General features: G+C 43.2%; 2 protein-coding genes across 2 annotated transcripts in view; one reads left to right on the forward strand and one right to left on the reverse strand.

Moving 5' to 3' along the window:
- Positions 1 to 19,735, forward strand: part of LOC124776902 — a 107,781-nt gene that overhangs the window by 22,540 nt on the left and 65,506 nt on the right. The gene's annotated exons all lie outside the window — the stretch shown is intronic.
- LOC124776903 lies at positions 1,084 to 16,928 on the reverse strand. The gene is made up of 3 exons (XM_047252104.1): positions 16,877 to 16,928; positions 4,416 to 4,643; positions 1,084 to 1,460 (listed from the first exon to the last, which is right to left on the reverse strand). Exons 1-3 carry the CDS (start codon positions 16,902 to 16,904, stop codon positions 1,399 to 1,401), a joined length of 318 nt encoding a protein of 105 aa, XP_047108060.1. The 5' UTR covers positions 16,905 to 16,928; the 3' UTR covers positions 1,084 to 1,398.

Here is a 19,735-nt window from a genome sequence, read left to right on the forward strand (position 1 = left end):
GTTACCCAAGAAAAAATGAAAGAAAGTATTGATAAGACGGGATGTATGCCTCCGAGTTTTTCATTCTGTTAACAATGCAGGTTACCCTATTACGCGTCGTGCATATTACTCGGTCGACTCTCACGATTCCATAACGCAATTGCAACCCTCTGCCGATCGAGGGCTACGTACTGTAGCGTGTGACATGGCGGTGTGTTACGTAACTGTGACAGACCCCGAGATACTGCTTGTTGTATTCCTTCAAGAAACTGAAAAGACGAATCGAAGAGTTCTTGCACACATGGAGCTACCTTTCCTTTACCGTGGCAACGACACAGCATGTACATGCGACATGTGTAACAACCCGACACCTTGTATACGAGGTAACAGATCATCTTCCATACACCCGACTATGCCCCATCCGCCCGTCATCTTTTTCCAAAACTCGATGAAAACTTTTAGAGGGTTTCACTTTGATAGTGATGAAGCGGAGCAAGTAGAAGTAATGTTGTGGCCCCTTCAACAAAGTCAAACATTCTACAGTGGGGGTATCAAGAAACTGTTGCCTTGTTTGGATAAACATAGTGACAGGAAGAATGAGGATAGAGTGTTAATAAAGTTTATTATACTTAAAAAGCTTTATAAGTTTTCATATATAAAACTTCGGAGTCATTACTTTTGAGCACGTACTTGTGCTTAAGATCCACATCACAAGATTTAGTAATTGAGACGGTTCACGGTCGCTTTTACTACTTCGACAATACGAACACGCATCTTGGAGCGATATTTCAAATTGCTTGCAATAAATTTATATAGAAAAGTGAGATACGGCACCATTTCCTCTGGATTACAAATTTTTCACTTATTTCCCAGGCTAGGTAAGGCTTAGCAGTGGCGTAAGTCGTGAGTCTTTGCGGTGGCCGCCGGTGTCCTCGTGGCAGTCAGTGTGTTAAGGTTGGAAGTGGACATTGGGAATATAGGAGGTCAGCGCGGATAACGTATGAAATGCATTTGATGTTATTAATAACACTCCGTAGTTTGTCAGTATTTACGTGAACCTGTAGGTAGAGTAATATCTTGTACCGTTTAATATAACAGTTGACGTCATGAAAATACACTTTTATTGCGTCGGCATACAACTGTTATGGAAACAACAGAAACATAAAAAGAATACAAATGCAATGTATTTAATACTAATCTTTACAGTAATGATATTTACTGCATGTCGTGAAGTAATCTGACACAGAATAGGATGTGTAGATTCGACCGGTTATTTTTAAGTATATGAGTCAAGTTCTGACACTCTTCCAGTTTCTTGGCTCCTCTGGAAACAGCAGATGTCTTCAGTCAGCAGTCCAGCTATTTATTCTCCACTCCCTCGCAGACGATTCAATCTGAGCCAACTGATTTGCAATACACCTAGTTCCTGGGACAATCTGACAGGTATGGTTTGCATTGACTCTTTGGTTTCACGACGTAAACTGAAATGAAGAGAAATGCGCATTAGTAATGATAGGAAGTACAAAAATAACGTAGCAGTTTAATTTTACTAGTGATAAGACAACGGTAAGTCTTCACCTTTTTTACATAGCACGAATTTCACTGTCAGCATTGTGACAAGATTATGTTACGGTCGTGTATCAGAGATAATGTGGGGTCACACAGTGTGCTATGTTGCAGTGTTCCTATTCCTACTGGTACTATAGCAGACAGTTGGAAGATTGGCGACGCGAATAAACCTGACTTATAGCGTATTTGGAAAGTTTACGGGTATCACTAGAACCACGTTTCTCTAGGAGGGTAATGCTCCTGACGTGCGAAGCATTCAGTAGGCAACACATGTACCCTGTAACGAGGCAAATGACGATAACCTGAGGGACCTCGGTTTCGTTCGCTGGGAACTGATCTGGCGATCCCTGAGTTTGTGTTTAGGGAATGATCAGCGCCGCCGGTCCCCAGTAACCGTAAAACTTTGTCGTACGTGAGACCATCTTAACAGTAGAACGTTCCAACGTGACTGGATGAAATGCGTTTACTCTGTCCTTCATGTACAGGTCAGCAACAGTATTCCGCCGTCCAAACGTTCTCCCAACCCATAACGAACACCCTTTTGTTGCGTAAAGAAATAGAAAAATCAGTCATATTGACAGTGATGACAGCTACTGACAACAAAATTTACACTCTTTACTGTTTAATTAACAACTGTGTTATGTAAATACTAAAGCTTATCATATAGAAAGGACTGAATGAAAGAATACCATATGATACGAAACAGAAAGAATTCAAGAAATTATTATTTACAAAGGTTAAACTCCAGACCATAAATTGACCAAAGATAACATTTTTCCTAGAAGAGGGTTGTAGCCCCATTGAGCTGTAAGTTTGCGGTGACTACAATGTAACTCGGCAATGGAGATGTTAACTTCATTTCTCTCTTGTACTCTTGCAATAGTAGTACGCATGTTAAGCGCTGCTAGGTTATTTTAAAGACGATCTGAATTTTAAAAGTTTTACGGTTGGAATTATTAGTCAGAAGTCGGACTGTAGTAAAATCATCTTTACCGTTTAGACAGATAACGGGATAGTTGATTGCTGATTTGTGATGGGACTTAGCCCTCGTGATACTTAATAGTCACGAACATCAAAGGACACAGATAGAGACTCATCGCTGACATACATTCAATTATTAGACTTGAATAGACAACAGCTAAACGCAATCACAAAGAATTTACAATTGCGCCGTACTGTCAGAAGCTATCGTCAAAGTCAGAACTGCGGATGCTAAACGACGGAATCACCCTTTAGAAACACTGAATGAATTAGGTACCTTTCTCCATCACTCAGAATGCCAAGTTTGGAGAGCGCAAGGTCACCAAAATGTTAATTGTTTTGAGAGAGACCAAAAGTTTGTAGTGGTGAGATCTTCAGTTTTCCCCAACTCTAGAAGATAGACATTTTGTTAGAGTTTGAAGAATTATTCTCTTGAAATTGTGCCAGTGTTTCTTTGCACGATCCCTGTGAAGTTATGGACCTCAGCTTTGTGCGAGATGCGAGGCCACCTTCTGTTTATTAATCGTCCACTATTTTATTGCACCTGGGGCTGGGGCATTTCGGTCGGCACATCGTGAGTTTTAATCGTGATATTTTGCTAGAACACGACGAGCAATTTCACAGTATAAGCACAGCTTTTCTGAAAGCTTCGATAGATGGTGCGTTTTTCTTAACCACTGTTCTTGATGACTGCAATGTATCAGCCTGCTTACAGCAGTGGCCACGAAAAGCCAAGCTAAATAATGTCGTGGTTGTATAGTAACAAACTTACTATACATGTAGTTTTTGCCGCTTGTTTTCTAGACATTTTCATCTAAAGTTTCATTATTTAACTTTCATGTACTCTTGTGCTAACCAACACGCGTGCAGGCACAACTTCCAACGCAGTGGAAAACTTAACCAGTAATACGACAACCCCACATCTTCTTCTTTCGCGACATTTTAGTCTGGCCTAAGTAACGTGCTTTTATCAGGTTCTTTTTTCAACCTTCACTGACTCCTAATTAACATATGTGGCATGCTGCTATTTGCCATATAAATGCCCGATATTTGGGAAATTTTTTGCAATGTTTATACGGTTGATTGCTAGTACAGTGTGTCATCGCCTATAAGTAGCATATATTTCGGTCCGATATTACATTGTAGGTATCTCACTAAAACAATGAATGAGTCTGTGCCCTAATTTAATGCCAACATTATGTTTCCGATAAGATGTAGTCCAGTACGTTCACTTATCATTGCCCAGTTCACCTAATTTTTCGTCTCTATGTCACCGCGTCGTTTAATATTTAACTTCTTTAAACTTGCAAGCCTATTTCTACTTGCTCCTCAGCGTATGGCGGGTATTGTTTATACACACTAATCCAGTTGTCGGCCTTCTACAGCGTATGAAGAAAAGTGTACGTTGCCTATCGGTTTATAGTGTTAAGCTTAGTATAGGTGTGTGTACTTCACTGCCAACACATGCACTGTGAAAATTAACCACACGCTACGGACCACGGCACTCGTAGCAACTTCCGTCGCCTGTTAACATATCTTTTCGTAAAATGTTGAAACTATGGCCCATTGCGTACTTCATGTCACGTTACACGACATAATCCTCCTAAAGGAATTCAAGGGTGTTTAGTTTTAAGGGGCAAGAAAATTACTATAAAAGGTGGACTAAATATGCGCAGCAAATTGCTCTGAATTGTTTTGGAGGAGAATCATGAAGAGTTGCAATTTCGTAATTTCGGTGAGGCAAGGGTAGCCACTGTTCCGTGATGATTTGATTTCACTCATATTTTCACTTTCGCTGTGAGTCCATTCGCGAATTTTTATGCTGAACAAACTGGTTTTATCTTGTCAATTATGAACAGAAAACAGTTTTCTTCAAAGTAACTTACCTTTCGGTAGTTGGTTGTAGCAAGAATACAGCTTCAACGAATTAGCATACAAGTAGAACTTGTTGTCTGCTGCGACACAAATGGTATCACCGTCATCTTCCGTGTAGGACGACCTCCCCAGAAATATATTCTCAGCCGTGATATTTCCGGTGCTTAGATTCTCATTCCCGATGTTGGCGGTGGTCGACTCTTCTGGTTGTCCGTGGACCTCCGCCACTGCTACCAGTGCTGTAAAAGTCAGTGACCGTAATTAAAGATCTTTATTTCGTCTAATGGCTGCTAGTGCAACCCTCCCACTTAGCACTGCATCGCTTCAGTATGCTATATATGTGTTACTTGAACAGTCCGCTGGTAGCAGAAAATAAAAAACAACGAATCAACAGCGCCATGCACGATATGCTCATGTCGGACAAGTATTCCAATATACAATTACAGTGGTCTTTCAAGTTCTTGGTGGATTGCGATTATCTCATAATTAAATTGACAATATTAGATCTTTCCTCACTTATATTTGGGAAGGTTAGCCTTTTTAGTAAGTCTCTGCCTCACTAAAAGCTAGCCAGATATTTGCCTGATAAAATTATGTTCTTGATTGGTTTTGACATCAGACAGCCCGCTCTACCCTTAGTAGTAAAGAATAAAAGGGAATTGCAGAAGCTGGAAGCCTTTCTCGTTACGATCATGTAGCTGGGGTTTCACTGAAAAGCACACATATCTCCAAGTGGACGGCTCTGTAAAGTCTTTTGCTCCTCATCAAGATAATGAACGTAACCTATTAAAATATTGTCCCTGTTCCGTCCTCTGAAAATCACGTGATAGAGAAGATTAATAGGTACCATTAGTATTTGTTTGTTTTTCTGTTACATTCAAACTAAATTTAGAGGCAAAGAAGTGACAGCCTTGCATGGAACGTCTCCCATAACTTCTTGTGATAATCCGCATATTGTACGACAGGAGACATCAGAGTCATTTCACTATCTACGTCAAGTCCAAGACACTAGTACATACACGGTTCCGTCACAGTAATGTGACCACCGCCTTTGTTCGACATCAACGCGAGATAACCACTCATCAAAGGTAAGGTGTAGCATTATCAGTGGAGGCTATATAAAGATCATCAGGGAGCGCAATCGTTGTCATAATGCGGGAACGAAGCTATTTATCTGACGTCCAAAACGGAACGATTATTGCCTTTCTGGCAAAGAGTGGATGCACGCCTCTGTTTGTAAACTGTTCAAGTGTCACCCTGCTTAAAGTGAACTGTGCATCGTAAAACTGCACTATCGAAAACTGACAGCATGACCAGTGGGGCAGCATTGATCATAGATGACAGAAGTGAAAGACAGTTGCGGAGATGTGTACGGATGAACAGGCATGCAACAGTTGAGGGAAAGACGCCCCAGATGAACCACAGGGCTACCAGCAGTATCTGTTCAACGATTATCCCGCGAAAGTCCGCTGTTCACAGTAGGTACCACATTCATACGCTCACGTCGACTGCTGTTCACCGGCGACGAAGGCTTCAATTTTCACTCCAATACCTGAACCGGACCTGCTTTGAGCGGCCGTTTTAGGCGAAAGACTTTTCATGCTCGATCGGGTACAAGGCGGGTGGCGGGTAGGGCGTGAAACGTCTCAAGGCAGACAATCTGCGATGAGTGAGGGAGCGTTATGGTCTGAGGAATGTATTCGTGTGGGTGATTCTCCATAATGGAAGGCATAATCGATCTAAACTACTATGCGTTTGTGCTTGAGGACCGTGTCCACCCCTCCATACTGTTTAATGTTCTTAGGCACGATGGCATCTGCCAAGAAGACAATGCATCCTCTCGCTGTTGGATCTGTAGTTTGCTCTTAATACGACTGGACATGTTTCCTTCTGTTCTTTGGAATGAGATCTCAATATGGTAACTATAGGGCTCTTGTACTTCTCTTTATACTCTGTGATCTAGTAATGTGTTTCCAGTAATTGCAGTTTTTCTTTATTATGCAACTGTTGTGTTGGATACTTGTTGTCAGTTTCACTACGTAGTTTTCTGTAAAGAATTTAAGAGTTTTTTCACTGCATTCGCTTTCTTCAGTAGCGTTTATTATGTGGCCTCTATTTGGCTTTCTAATACTTACATGATTCTCCACCAGTTTTTGTTTTCCTTATGCTACTTATTGTTTAACATTGTTTTTTATGTGCCTGTCCGTACATATCTTTACCTTTCTTTATTCCCTTTGTTAGTAGTTTGTTTAGTTAGAGACTTGTAGCGCATTTTTCGTTGCTGTTCATTATTGCAGTACGTCTTACGTTTGTAAGACCCTCTTATAGTTTTTACAGAATTATTTGAAATCTAACGCATGAGAAAATTTTTCAGCCAGCACACCGAAACATTTCATAGAGGCAACGAAGAACGTGCCATCATACGTTACAGTTCAAAGTGCACAAACAAACATTGTGAATTGACTCAATCTCTGTATTCTGAACGCTGTAAGGAATGCATAATAAGGTATTCCAAAAGTATTATCCTTGAATTGCTGAAATTGTGTTCCATGATTTATATTTTCTGGTTTTTTAATTGCAGTGAGGACTAAACAGACGACCGCATGGGAAAAAATCGTTGAATTACACACACGCAGACAAATGATCGAAATCTTATGTTGCTTCCAACAACACTAAGGTCAAATAAAATAGCGAAAACAATTGTCAGGAAAACGTAACTGGTGCAGTAACTTTTTTTGTTGCTTAAATAAAGCTGGCGTCCTCTTTTCACCATTCCTACAAGAGGTGTTGCATGCGCATTCCAGTATGTATCACAGCTTAGCGTCATGGTTCTTTACTTCTCAAGTGTAAAAGGATTCCAAAACCAGTCACTAACTCTCAAAATACATATAGCTATTAAATAGTAGAGCAATGTGATTAAACCTGGTGCCACAGGCAGGATTTGTGTGAGACTGTTCTGGGCAATGCCATACGCTCATTTCATTTCATATCTGACAAGTACCTCTAGCATTTTAGTTACAGAAGCCACTCTCTTACATCTAACAGACTCAGAGTTCCCGTATCAGTTGTTATGAAAGAGAAGCTCAGTGATCATAGGGAAGTTACAAATTGAACGTCTTTTAGTGTCAATAGAATGTTACTGGATATAGGAAAGAATTCCCCCTCAGAAGAAATATCAGGAATTTGACTACAGTGTATTGCAGCTGTCAAGATCGAATATTCAGCTCCATTAGTGACGAGGGTGTGAAACACAAAATGGTCAACTCTACGAGTATTTGCAAACTGCGTTTTAGACCTGTATGAGCCCAGCAAGTTTTCAGTGAAATGCAAAGACCCGTCACAGTTCTAGTGATACGTTACTAAGTTTCTGTCAAAACATTAAGAGCTTCAATACTCGTTTAAAGATTTCGGAGCCTTGTTAAAAGCAAAACCTGAAAGCAGCTATGATATTTAAGTTAATCACTCACTAGCCGATCTGACCAAAAAACTTAACATGTATTGGTACAACATAGACATCTTCACTTATTAAGTCACTCTTTGACCGTACTGACACCCTCTCGACAAATCTAGGAGAAAAGGACGAAGTACTGATTTCGCTTTTCCGAATCTGATTCACCACAGAATTGGGTTTCGTTGAATTGTCTCAAAAGACCCAGCTAGTAGACATTGACGTAACTGATCGAACAAGTAGAAACTAATACCGTGTGTGTGTGTCTGTGGTTTACGGGGGCTAAACAGCGTGGTCATCAGCGCCCAAACGCATAAAAACAGGAACACATGCAGTGAAGGGACTAAGACGGACAGCGAACAAGGAGAACGGCTAAAACACACAAACCTGATGCAGTTCCAAATCCTCACGTACAGTGGCAAAACAAGAGGAGAAGAAACGCACTAAAAAAGGAAAGGGAACACAAGGAAAGGAGGACAGAAACCGAAGGGAAACAAGGAGGTATTCGTGACCGGCGGACCTCTTACCTAAAACCTTGGTGAGCCAATCACCCAGCATCACATTAAAACCCCCTTCCCAAAATCCGAGGCAACAAACTGGACAGGACACAAAACCGTAAGACTTTAACCACAGTCGTTGCGTCGTCTTGCAAAATAGAGGGCAAATCCGGTGGCAATGAAACCCCTGGTCAGAGAATAAAAGACAGTCAAGTAAAATGTGGTGGACAGTAATCTGGACCCCACGAGCACTGCAGATTGGGGGGTCCTCCCGCCGGAGTAAAAAACCGTGTGTTAAGAGACTGTGCCCGATTCGGAGGCGAGTGAGGAGAACCTCATCCCGCCTGAATGACTGGTAGGACGTACGCCATGGCCGCGTGGTGGCCTTGACCAGACGCAGCTTATTGTCACCGACTGCCAGCCAATCCTCTTCCCATTGACGCATAACACGAAAACGCAGGAGGGAGGTAACAGCATGGAGGGGGACGGCACATTCAACAACGTGAGGGAGGGAACATGCATCTTTGGCAGCCACATCCGCCAGTTAGTTTCCCCTAATACCCACGTGCCCCGGCACCCAGCAGAAAGAAACCTCCTCCCCCTGCCGTTGCAGGTGGAGTAGGGCATCATGGATGTTCTGGGCGACTGTATCCGCTGGGTACAAGTGTTGCATGGTCTGAAGGGCACTCAGTGAGTCAGAACAGTTGAGGAACATAAGGCTGGGAACACATCTCATCTGCTCCAATGCCCGCAAGATCGCAAACAATTCGGCATCAAAGATGGTAAACGCCGCAGGAAGCCGTAACTTGACGACTCGATCAGGGAACCAACAGAGTCCCCCTGTTTAGAGCCATCCGTAAATACTGGTACATGGTCGTGATGCTGGTGTAAACTATCGGAAAATAAGGAGGTAAAAACAAACGTAGGAGTGCAGCTCCTCCGGTACTTCCACAAGTCTAAAAGGACGCTGGGCCTCTGGAGCAACCAGGGAGGCAGGCGAGTAAAACCTCGTCGTTGGGGGGTCACACGCTCCACACCAAGGGACTCAAGCAAATTCTTGGCACGAATCCCAAATGGTCTTGTTGCCCTGGGACAACTGGAAAAGAGACGTTCCATTGGCGGTCGGGCAACGGTAGGTTACGCAGGGGAGGCAGGACAGTCAAGGAATTGACACAACCGTCGCACCATGAGGAGTTTCCGCCGGATGGCGAGCGGCGGTTCTCATGCCTCAGCGCACAGGCTGGGTATGGGACTGGTACGGAAGGCACCAGTGGCCAGCCGGATACCCTCATGGTGTAATGCGTCAAGAATCTTCAGATACGAAGGCCTTGCTGACCCATACACGGTGCAACCATAGTCAAGACGCGATCGGACGAAAGCCCTATAAAACTGCAGCAGCTACGCCCGATCTGCTCCCCAGGACCGATGGCTCAGACGCTTCAAAATATTCAGTGCCTTCAGGGCCCGCACCTTAGGTCGTTAAGGTGAGGCAACCACGACAACTTGGAATCAAAAGTGAGGCCCAGGAACCTCACAGTGTCTCTAAAAGGAAGAACGGTGTCCCTCAGACGCAATTCAGGGGAGGTAAAAAGACGTCGAGAACGATTAAAATGAACACGCACACATTTCTCTGCAGAAAAGGTAAAACCTGTCTTCGCAGTCCATGCCTCTAAGCGCTTTATCGTAAGCTGCAACTGCCGACTAGCAGTGACAAGACTGGAGGAAGAACAGAAAACAGCAAAATCGTCCACAAACAAGGAGCACTGGGCAGGACTCCGGATAGTGGACGTGATACTGTTAATGGCGACGGCAAAGACGATGACACTTAAAACGCTTCCCTGAGGCACACCATTCTCCTGCACGTACAAATCAGATAGCGCATTACCAACCCGATATCGAAAGAGGCGGTGGGAAAGAAAGGACCGAATGAAGATGGGGAGACAGCCACGAAAGCCCCACTCATGGAGTTGATTGAGGATAAGGCGGCGCCAAGTAGTGTCATACGCCTTATTAATGTCAAAGAATACACCCATACCATGCTGGTTACGTAGCAAGGCCTGCTGTATGGCCGCCTCAAGCAGGGTCAAGTTGTCTATAGTGGAGCGACATCTCCGAAAGCCACACTGAGAGGGCCTAAGGAGCTGCCTGGTCTCGAGGAGCCAAACCAGGCGACGGTTGACTATGCGTACCAACGTCTTCCCGACACAGCTCGTCAAAGCAATACTTCGATAGCTACTGGGATGCGTTCGGTCCTTCCCCAGATTGAGGAGGGGAATCAAAAGCGCCTCCCTCCACGAGTCAGGGTACATGCCGGATAACCATATCATATTAAAACAATTCAGGAGAACTTCCTTGGATGACAGCAACAAGTGCTGCAGCATGCTGTACCGGATTTGATCATGACCAGGCGCAAAATCATGAGCCACAGACAGCGCCGAATTCAGTTCCCACATTGTGAAGGGCAGTTGCAGGGTTCAGAATTTGGAGACCGGAAGTCCAAGTGACCCCTCTCGATGGCAGTGCGGTAGCGGCAGAAATCTGGATCACAGTTGATAGTGGCGGTAGATTCCGCAAAATGCATGGCCAGTGTCTGGGCAACGTCTCTCGGCGCCGTGAGGAGACATCCTTGATGCAGCAATGCCGTGACAGGTAGTTGGCTGCGTTTCCCGGAAATCCTCCTGATGGCTTCCCATACTTTCGTAGAACTAGTGGAGCGGGAGATGGAGTTCAAGAACGATTGCCATGACCGTCGTTTGCTCTCTTTAATCACTCGCCGCCTTTGGCCCTTGCCACCCGAAAGGCCGCAAGATTGTCAGCTGAAGGACGGTACTTGAAGCGGCGCAGAGTTGCACGGCGGGCTCGGATAGCTGAACGGTACTGAGTGGTCCACCAAGGGACAGGACGCCTCTCGGGATGACCGGATGACCGTGGGATTGACAATTCAGCAGCATGGGAGATCACGGCTGTAACATGGTCTACCCATTCGTGGACGCTGGCACGGTGTTCCAAAACAGCCAGTTGGCTGGAAAGTGTCCAGTCAGCTCTGCAGAGGTGCCACCAGGGCGGCACTGGTAATGCCACAGCCTCATACAGGAGGCGAATCCAAAGGGGGAAGTGGTCACTAGAATGGAGGTCAGCAGCAACCTCCCACAGAGCAGAATCCGTGAGTGCTGGAGAGAAAAAGGAAAGGTCAGTAGCCAATGATGACCCGGAAGCAGTACAGAAATGAGTGGGAGCACCAGAGTTGAGGATGCACAGTTCTTCAGACATCATGAGGCTTTCCAGAATGCGACCCCTGGGGCAAGTAGTCGGAGAGCCCCATAAGACATTATGAGCATTGAAGTCCCCCAGAAGAAGAAATGGGCGGGGGAGTTGGCTAATAAGGTCTGTGAGAGCCGCAGAGTCTATCGCATCCTGGGGTGGTAAGTAAACTGAACAGACTGTGAGCCCCCGACCCACAAGAAGGTCAACTGCGACTGTTTGCAAGTCTGTAACGAGAGGGAGCTCAGATCAGGGGGGCATGCCACGGACAAAAACCTCAACACCACCCTTTGCTCTTTCCCCCATCAGATCATCTTTTCGATACACGGTATAGCCCCATAAAGGAGGAGCGTCAGTGGCCCGAAAATGTGTCTCTTGGAGACATAAGCACAAAGGGCACTCTCGTACAAGGAGTTGTAATTCGGCCACATGCGTCCTGAACCCATTCAGGTTCCAATCTAATATGGGAGCCAATGATCAGGGTGGCTGAACTTTCACCCTGCCTCTGTGCTTTGGAAGAGAGCCCGTACGGGCCAGAGATTTATTCCTGGGGCGAGAAGATCGCCCCCGGTCGACACCAATGTCCATCAGCTCCGATGACGACTCACGGGAGTTGTCAGACAGTACCATGGTCTCGTCATCTGACCGACCCTGACTAGTCTCTTGAGGTGGCAAAACCTTCACCTTCGGCGTCTTTGTCTTGGGGGGCTTTGAATGCAGAGCCTTGTCAATAGCTGGAGCTGTACTTGCCGGTGCAGAAGCCTCCATATGGGGAAAGGCAGGAAGTACCCCAATGTCAGCAACCACGGCCTTGTCCGACGTTGCGGGGAGAGCTGCAGGTTGCAAAACAACCGCAGCAGCACAAGTGCACTGGCAAATGAAGGTATTAGTGCTAACACTAGCAGCCTCCGTTTGCGTAGCAACAGTGGCCATTTGTACCGGTTTTTTCAGAGCAGAAGCGAATGATGTTGAAAACACAGGAGGTAGCAAGGCCTTAAAGAGCTTCTTAGCCTCACCATAGGGGATGCGCTTAGATGTTTTAATCTCCTGTATCTTCCGTTCTTCGAGATAGATGGGCCAGACTTGGCTCCAGACAGTGTGACTCCCAGAGAAATTCACGCACTTCACAGGCGATGAACAATCGCCCCCTTCATGGGCAGGCTGACCACTTTTACCACAAGTGGCCAACCCATTGCACCCCAACGTAGTACGCCCAAAGCGCTGACATTAAAACAGCGCATTGGGTTAGGGAAATATGGCAGTACTGGCAAACGTAAGAACCCCGCTTTAACGTGCCCTGGGAGTCTCGGGCAACTGAACGTGAGAATAAACGAGTCGGATTTGATGAGGTCCCCATCGACTCGTTTCATAATATGCTGCACGTCAACTATACCTTCGTCAGACCACTCAGATTTTAACTCGTCTGTGGGGATATCCACCAAGTCCCTACATGTCACAACACCCTTACTATAATTCAAAGTGGAGTGGAGCTCGGTCTCGATAGCGTACTCTCCGAGACAGGTTGCTTTCCGAAGAGAAGCGACTTGACGGTAACTAGAAGTCTCAACTAACAGAGTCCCATTGCACAGTCGCTTCACAAATTTCAGTGTTCCTGCAATTCCCTCAAGACCCTTGTGGATGTAAAAGGGAGAAACGCTCTCAAAGCGACCCTCCTTCCGTTTCAAATCAAAAACACATTCTGATTATCAGCATGTGCTCTGTTACGACAGTCTGATAAATCTCTAGCAACACCAGGCGCTGGAGGGCTCGTAGCTCGAAGTCGCTTTTTCGATGGGGTGTGTTTTCCTACCTGTGGCCCACCCAATCCACTCGTAGGGGAAAATGTAGAGGTCGAAGGGTCCATTGCAGTCCCACGAGCAGCTAGCGAACTAAAGGTCCGCGCAGACAGAGCCCCGCGTGCCTGAGTAAGCCTTATACAACTGGGGTGCGGCAGGTGCCCCAGAGGTTGCCCGCTTGCGACTGTCCCACCCCAACAGCCATGCACTTTATAGGCGCGGAGCACACCGTAAGTTTGAGGGGTTCTTATAGAGGCTGGCCTTCCTCGCAATCCAGGAGATCCAGAGAAGATTACCATTCCCTGCAGCACACAACATTCCACCACCGCGCCATACGGTGGTCGCTGAAGCATGTCCGGGGTTACGGTGACAGGAGACTGGCTGCGCTGATCAGTCCCCACCTCAGGACCCCGGGGTCGCCAAGCCCGTACTCAGCAAATGAATGCTAAGCCCCTGGGGGCAGAAACTAATACCGCTCAGTAGTGGAAATGTATCTGGATCTAAGAACATGTCTTTAAGGTCCTATACACAACTTTCTCCCGTTCCAGCAGAAGTTATCCGTAGGTCGAAAGAGCGACAAAGCATGCCGAGCGACTCGAAAAAAGCACACATGATTGGATGCCTATCTCGTTGTAGTTGCAGAATAGATGAACCCCTTTTAAACCCACGGTTGATGACCGATTTGGTGGACGGAAGTCCCCTCCATAAGAAACCATACTGATTCAGCAAACACAAGTCTTGTGATACTCATCAACAAGGAATCACACTATGGGCAATGTCGCCCACATCGAAGCCTCGTTCCTTGAAATATTCCGAACAATATTCGATACAGTTCCGAAATGTCATTTAGAGGACAACGTACGAGAATACCGGATATCGGACCTGATTTATGATTTTATTCGGTAACTCACTGCAGAAATAGTACAACACAACAGTCTTAATGGAACCAAAGTGATAGTCGGAAAGATATTTTCAAAGGTACGACAGCAAGCTATGATATGACTATAACTGTTCACACTTTACACAGTGTAAAAGGAGTATGCAATAGTTTGGGAGGTGGCAGGTTAGACGAAAACATAAGCAAAATGTCCCGAAGACATGAAGTCTAAGATACATACTTTTAGAGCTACGTGTACTTGGTGATACTCTAAACCGTTTTCACAGTTCATTTCAAGTGCAGCATATACGTTAATTCTAATAAAACAGTTATGTATTTTGAACAGTTTATAAAAAACATTTCCGTCGTCGTTTTTTTCTGAAATCACCAGAACATTGATGCCTGCTGTTTCACAAAGAAAATACCAAACTCCATTTTGATCCCCTCCTTTACAGATGGCTCACAAATGCAGGTCTTATGTAATAGCTTGTAAAACTACGACACCGTGCAGCACGTGTTTTCCAGCTATTTGGTTTCATAAATTTAAAACCATTTTTGGAACTGTATGTACTTGTGAAATTAATCATAAATGATATTTTATGAGACTGTAATATATGCTGAAAGAATAAATAAAAAATAATTATGTCAAGTCGTTGTAGTAAGTAGTCTGGAAATGACAGGGATGTTATATTTGTATGACACGGGTCATACATTTCATGTAACAATAATATCGTTGGCGTAAGAACGCACGGAGGGATGAGTTGCGAACAATCTGCGTTGTGGTACAGACATGTGGCTTTGGGCAGAAATGACGAATTGTGCTGGAATTGATGTTATAATAAGGGGGAAGCTAAGATATAGGTGAAGGAGCACGTGTATGTGCGTAGTAAATGGTCGCAAGATGGTTTTTAGAGTTAATGAAAAAAGCAGTGTGGCCCAAGTTTATTCAGATTCATCGCTAATCAAACGAGCCTACTGTCTGTACTGAATTTCATATATAGCATTACAGCGTACTGTAAGCAACTAATCGCAAAGTAAGATACATCCAGTAGTTTTATAGTTGTGTTATACGCATGCCAGTATAATAGTAGCTTTCTTGATTAAAAAAATAGCTCTGAGCACTATGGGACTCAACATCTGAGGTCATCAGTCCCTTAGAACTTAGAACTGCTTAATCCTAACTAACTTAAGGACATCACACACATCCATGCCCAAGGCAGGTTACGAACCTGCGACCGTAGCGGTCGCTCGGTTAGAGGCCTGAAGTGCCTAGAACCGCTCGGCCATCCCGGCCGGCAGCTTTCTTGGGACATTAGATTGGTGTAGTTAAACCACCAACGTAGTCCTATCCTCTCATCATAACTTCGGAGAAAGTCATAATGGAAAAATATAGATAAAAGGGATACATTAAATTGAGAACTAATTTTCAATCAAGTAGTCATCGTAATAGAAAGCTGTAGCAACTATGGTTCTTCATATGGTGCAGCACTGCTATGCTGACACAGACAATCAGTTGAAACAAAAGTGATATAAGTGCAATTCATGTTTGAGTGACAAAACTATACTAGCTATCTAGAAGCAAAAGTAATTTTACGATTTTATGTTGTGTTCTGTAAATAACCTATCTCTACATAACATTAGTACTGGCAGTAGGTTGTTGACTTGAGGGAAAGTTTCTACGGCACTATTCGAATAGTATCAGCTAAGGATCAGGAATTAATTACTTCCGGCCACGACTAAAGATATTTTCAGACACAGCTTTATCGTTATTTGCGTGACGCAATATAGTATCTAAAAGTGTTGCTAGTCGCAATTAAAATTTTTATTAAAATTATATCATCACAGATTAACGTCTTTAGTGTTCATTTTACGCGTGTTTTTTTTTTAACATCGAAGATCGCGCAAGCGCATTTTGTTTATTTACCGCATTACTTTTGTTAAAGTATTTGCGTGAATTCAGTGTAATTAGCTATTTACCAAATGGAGCTTTCAATCGTTTTGGAGATGTATAACATTTTATTCTGATTTCTAAATTCATTCATACAACTTTGTGATACATAATCACGTTTTCCTACGTTAAGACAACCACTCGTAGCGTTTCTTTTTTTTACATTTATAAAGTTTTGTACACAGCAAATACTCGAGCAATGACGATTGGGTTGTAACTGTCTAAATAGTATCGGTAAGCATCGATCTCCATATTAGATGCTTTGTTTCTACTTATTGTGCAACAGTTTTATGCACAGGAGAGTATATGTGAGAATAGCGTTACGATACAATAAGAATAGGATGTGGTCCAAGTGGTTTAACAGTTGCTTACTGCACTCTGCTGATGATTCGATATAGCAAACAGCTTACACTGGACGAGATAAGCTTCACAATAGCAAAGATTAAGAAGTGCCCGTTCGAAATAAGATGTGCATTTCAAAGAGTCATGGAATGCATTTCACTTTTTCTTTTCGGCCAATCAACCATCTTTCTATACATGGAAATACCTTTTCGCACGGATTAATACATGAGAAATTATGTAAAATTGGGTTAAGAAAAAAATGTTTATCGTGAATGACAGATAATAAATTCTGCCAATACTTACCAGCAACAAGCAACAAAGCAGGCTTCATTGTACTCGACAAAAACTACTACTGCTCTCTGCGTTATATTTTCATTTATATATGTTTAGATACTCGATGGCATCATCGAATGTTATCGTTAAGTTCCCTCCTCATTTTCCGTTCCGTGAACTCTGGTTGCAGCAACTAGCAGCAGATTGACTTTCCTTGTACTTGAAAGGATCTGTGATCGTTCGCTGTGTCATACGTATTATCAGCATTACAACTACAGCATTCAATAAAACTGGTTACCATACATTAGGCACAAACTGGAAAGGAATATTTTTTTCTTTCAATAAAGCCTATCTTTTAATGTCGTACGGTTCGAATGCCGATGAAAGGAGGTGAACAGATGTCAGTGACGTTTATATCATTCACCGTCCGGTATAAAGAGGAAACTCCTGTGCATAGAGGAAGTTTAGTACTTAGATACTACAGTCTAGTTACCAATCTTAGAATCATACGAGGGAGTGTACTCTAGAGACAACATAAGCAGTTTCCTACATCTTCTAATTTTTTTTATTATTCTTAGACGTAATGTTTTGCTTTTTGCAGCACTTGTAATTGTTTCGAGACCTACACCTCTATGTCCTTTATAATACATTAAATCTATTTGAAATATGTGGTTAATTCTTTAGCTACAGACTGTTATCCAAAGTTATACATCTAACTTACCGTGGATTAAATTTGGGAGCGCTATATCGTATGGGCACGTAAAATTCCCCTCCTTAAAAAATCTATTTGCGAGTAAAGAGCAAGAAATCGACGCCATCTGTAGACACTAGCAGTCAAATGAAAGGCTAGACGAGCATTGTTTGTTGGGATTGAGTCTAGCAACACAATTCGAAACGGAAATGGCATATATCTGTTATAACTCCAGAGAAAGGACACTTATCGACTCTTAGGAAAGACATTGTACATGAAGTATCGACGGTTTTGTGATACTGCGTTGGTCGTGCGCCATAGTAAGTAATAATTTAACGCAAGACAATGTTGTGACTTGGAAAATGGGAAAAAGCTTCAATTCAGCAGAATAAACTTTGTGATGCAGAAAAAGACTGGAGCACATAAAAAGTGGATAAGAAATCAGGAAATATTTTAAAGATCAAATATCCAGCTGGCTAGAAGCGAAGATGTGTAAATTGTTTCGAATTACAACCTTTTCCCCCACCCTTCTGTTTGAGGGAAAGTCACACAAGGAACGACTTAGAGAGAAAGAGCCGATGCTTGACACATCACTAACAGCTCCACACACGGAACACATACGTACTTAACATGATAAGTGTTTAATTGCTTTAGATTTTAGTGTAAATGGCACATCAGTTATGTATGTAGTACATTCTGCCACGTGGAAGTTATTTATGTCACATTCTCCTTAGAAAAATGAAGTGAAGTAATTTTCTTTTTGATGCCTTTAACCTCGCATTTTGGAAAATCGGACAAAATGTCTGGTGGGATACTGCAATCACTGGTTATACAATGTTACCTATAATCCGTCGTGATTGCAAAAATGTTTATTCACGTAGCTGGTTTCTGTCCCTCTAGAATCATCTTCAGATATGCAAATTTCGGTTACGGGAGTAACCCGTCCTCACACAGCAACATTCACATGCTGCGTCCAGCTGAAAATTCCGGTATGATCTCGAGGGCTCTGGACTGTCTGTCGCACCACACTGGCGCGTCTCTTCTGGAACTTCCTCGTACTCTGTAACAAATGAGTGGACAGATGTGTCAACAAAGATGAATTCTCTGAAAACGTCTGTAGAGGTCTTGTTATTTACTGTTGGTACTGCAAATGACAGACACGCTGTTTCCTACAGAGCACACGTACTTCTGTTCCTGCAGCTGCAAAACCTTACTTACTGTTTTCAAGGGTCAAAAGACACTATTGCGACAAATATTTCAAAGGAACTTGAATCAACCTGCCACGAAACATTCATGCGGAGGCAAGCACAAGTAGAACAATGACGAAAGATCAACATGAAACGATATCTTACTTCATTCCTTGGCGAACACGCAGCAAGTGAAAAGAACGTGTTGCTGCGTAATTTATGATGACGGTATACGCATCGTACTCGTCTAAGTGCAAATTTTCCAAGCAAAGATATTTGCTGAAGATATTCCACTAAAAGCCACAAAACATTACCATCTCTTGGTGGTTACGTCTTTCGCCCATATAAACTCTACATCACAAGGATTGCTGATTATGTAAGACTTCAATGTTCCAAAACACAAGAGAAGATTTACATAAGTTTGTCATTATACACTTCACTCTGGGATGTACTATCAAGTTTTGGCAACTGAGTATATGCATATTTTGCACTATACTTGGTGGAAGGCCTGTAATGACACTGACATACTCACAATATCATTAAAAAATGTAATTAATGTCCCGTTGTTTGTTGGACTGATAAAATATGGAAGTGATTGTGGATATAGAAACGTGGATCTAATGAGGTGCTGACTTTGTTCTCGTCTGGATTGTTTTAACCACTTCCTTATCTGCAGATTGAGAATTCGTATAAGCACTATCAGGTGTGTAGGATATGTGTGTTTTGAGCTATATGATTACTTTAGGCAGAGTATTTTTGCACTTTTGACTGAAAGTGCATGCTACACTGACGTCACTGAATTACATGTTAATATTCTTAAAGTTCCCTATTCACCTTTCAATTACATCTTGTTACTTTATTTCTCTCTATTAAAATGCTGCTTGTGGTAGAATGCAACGTTTTGAATGGAATTTATACAGACCACTGGTTTTTCTATGATCGGGTGATACTTTATTCATGGTTTTGCCCGGTTCCGAAAGTTCATTGTCAAAGCTGTCCCTTGTTTGTAAA

This window comes from Schistocerca piceifrons, chromosome 2 (assembly GCF_021461385.2).
Source record: "Schistocerca piceifrons isolate TAMUIC-IGC-003096 chromosome 2, iqSchPice1.1, whole genome shotgun sequence".
NCBI lineage: Eukaryota > Metazoa > Arthropoda > Insecta > Orthoptera > Acrididae > Schistocerca > Schistocerca piceifrons.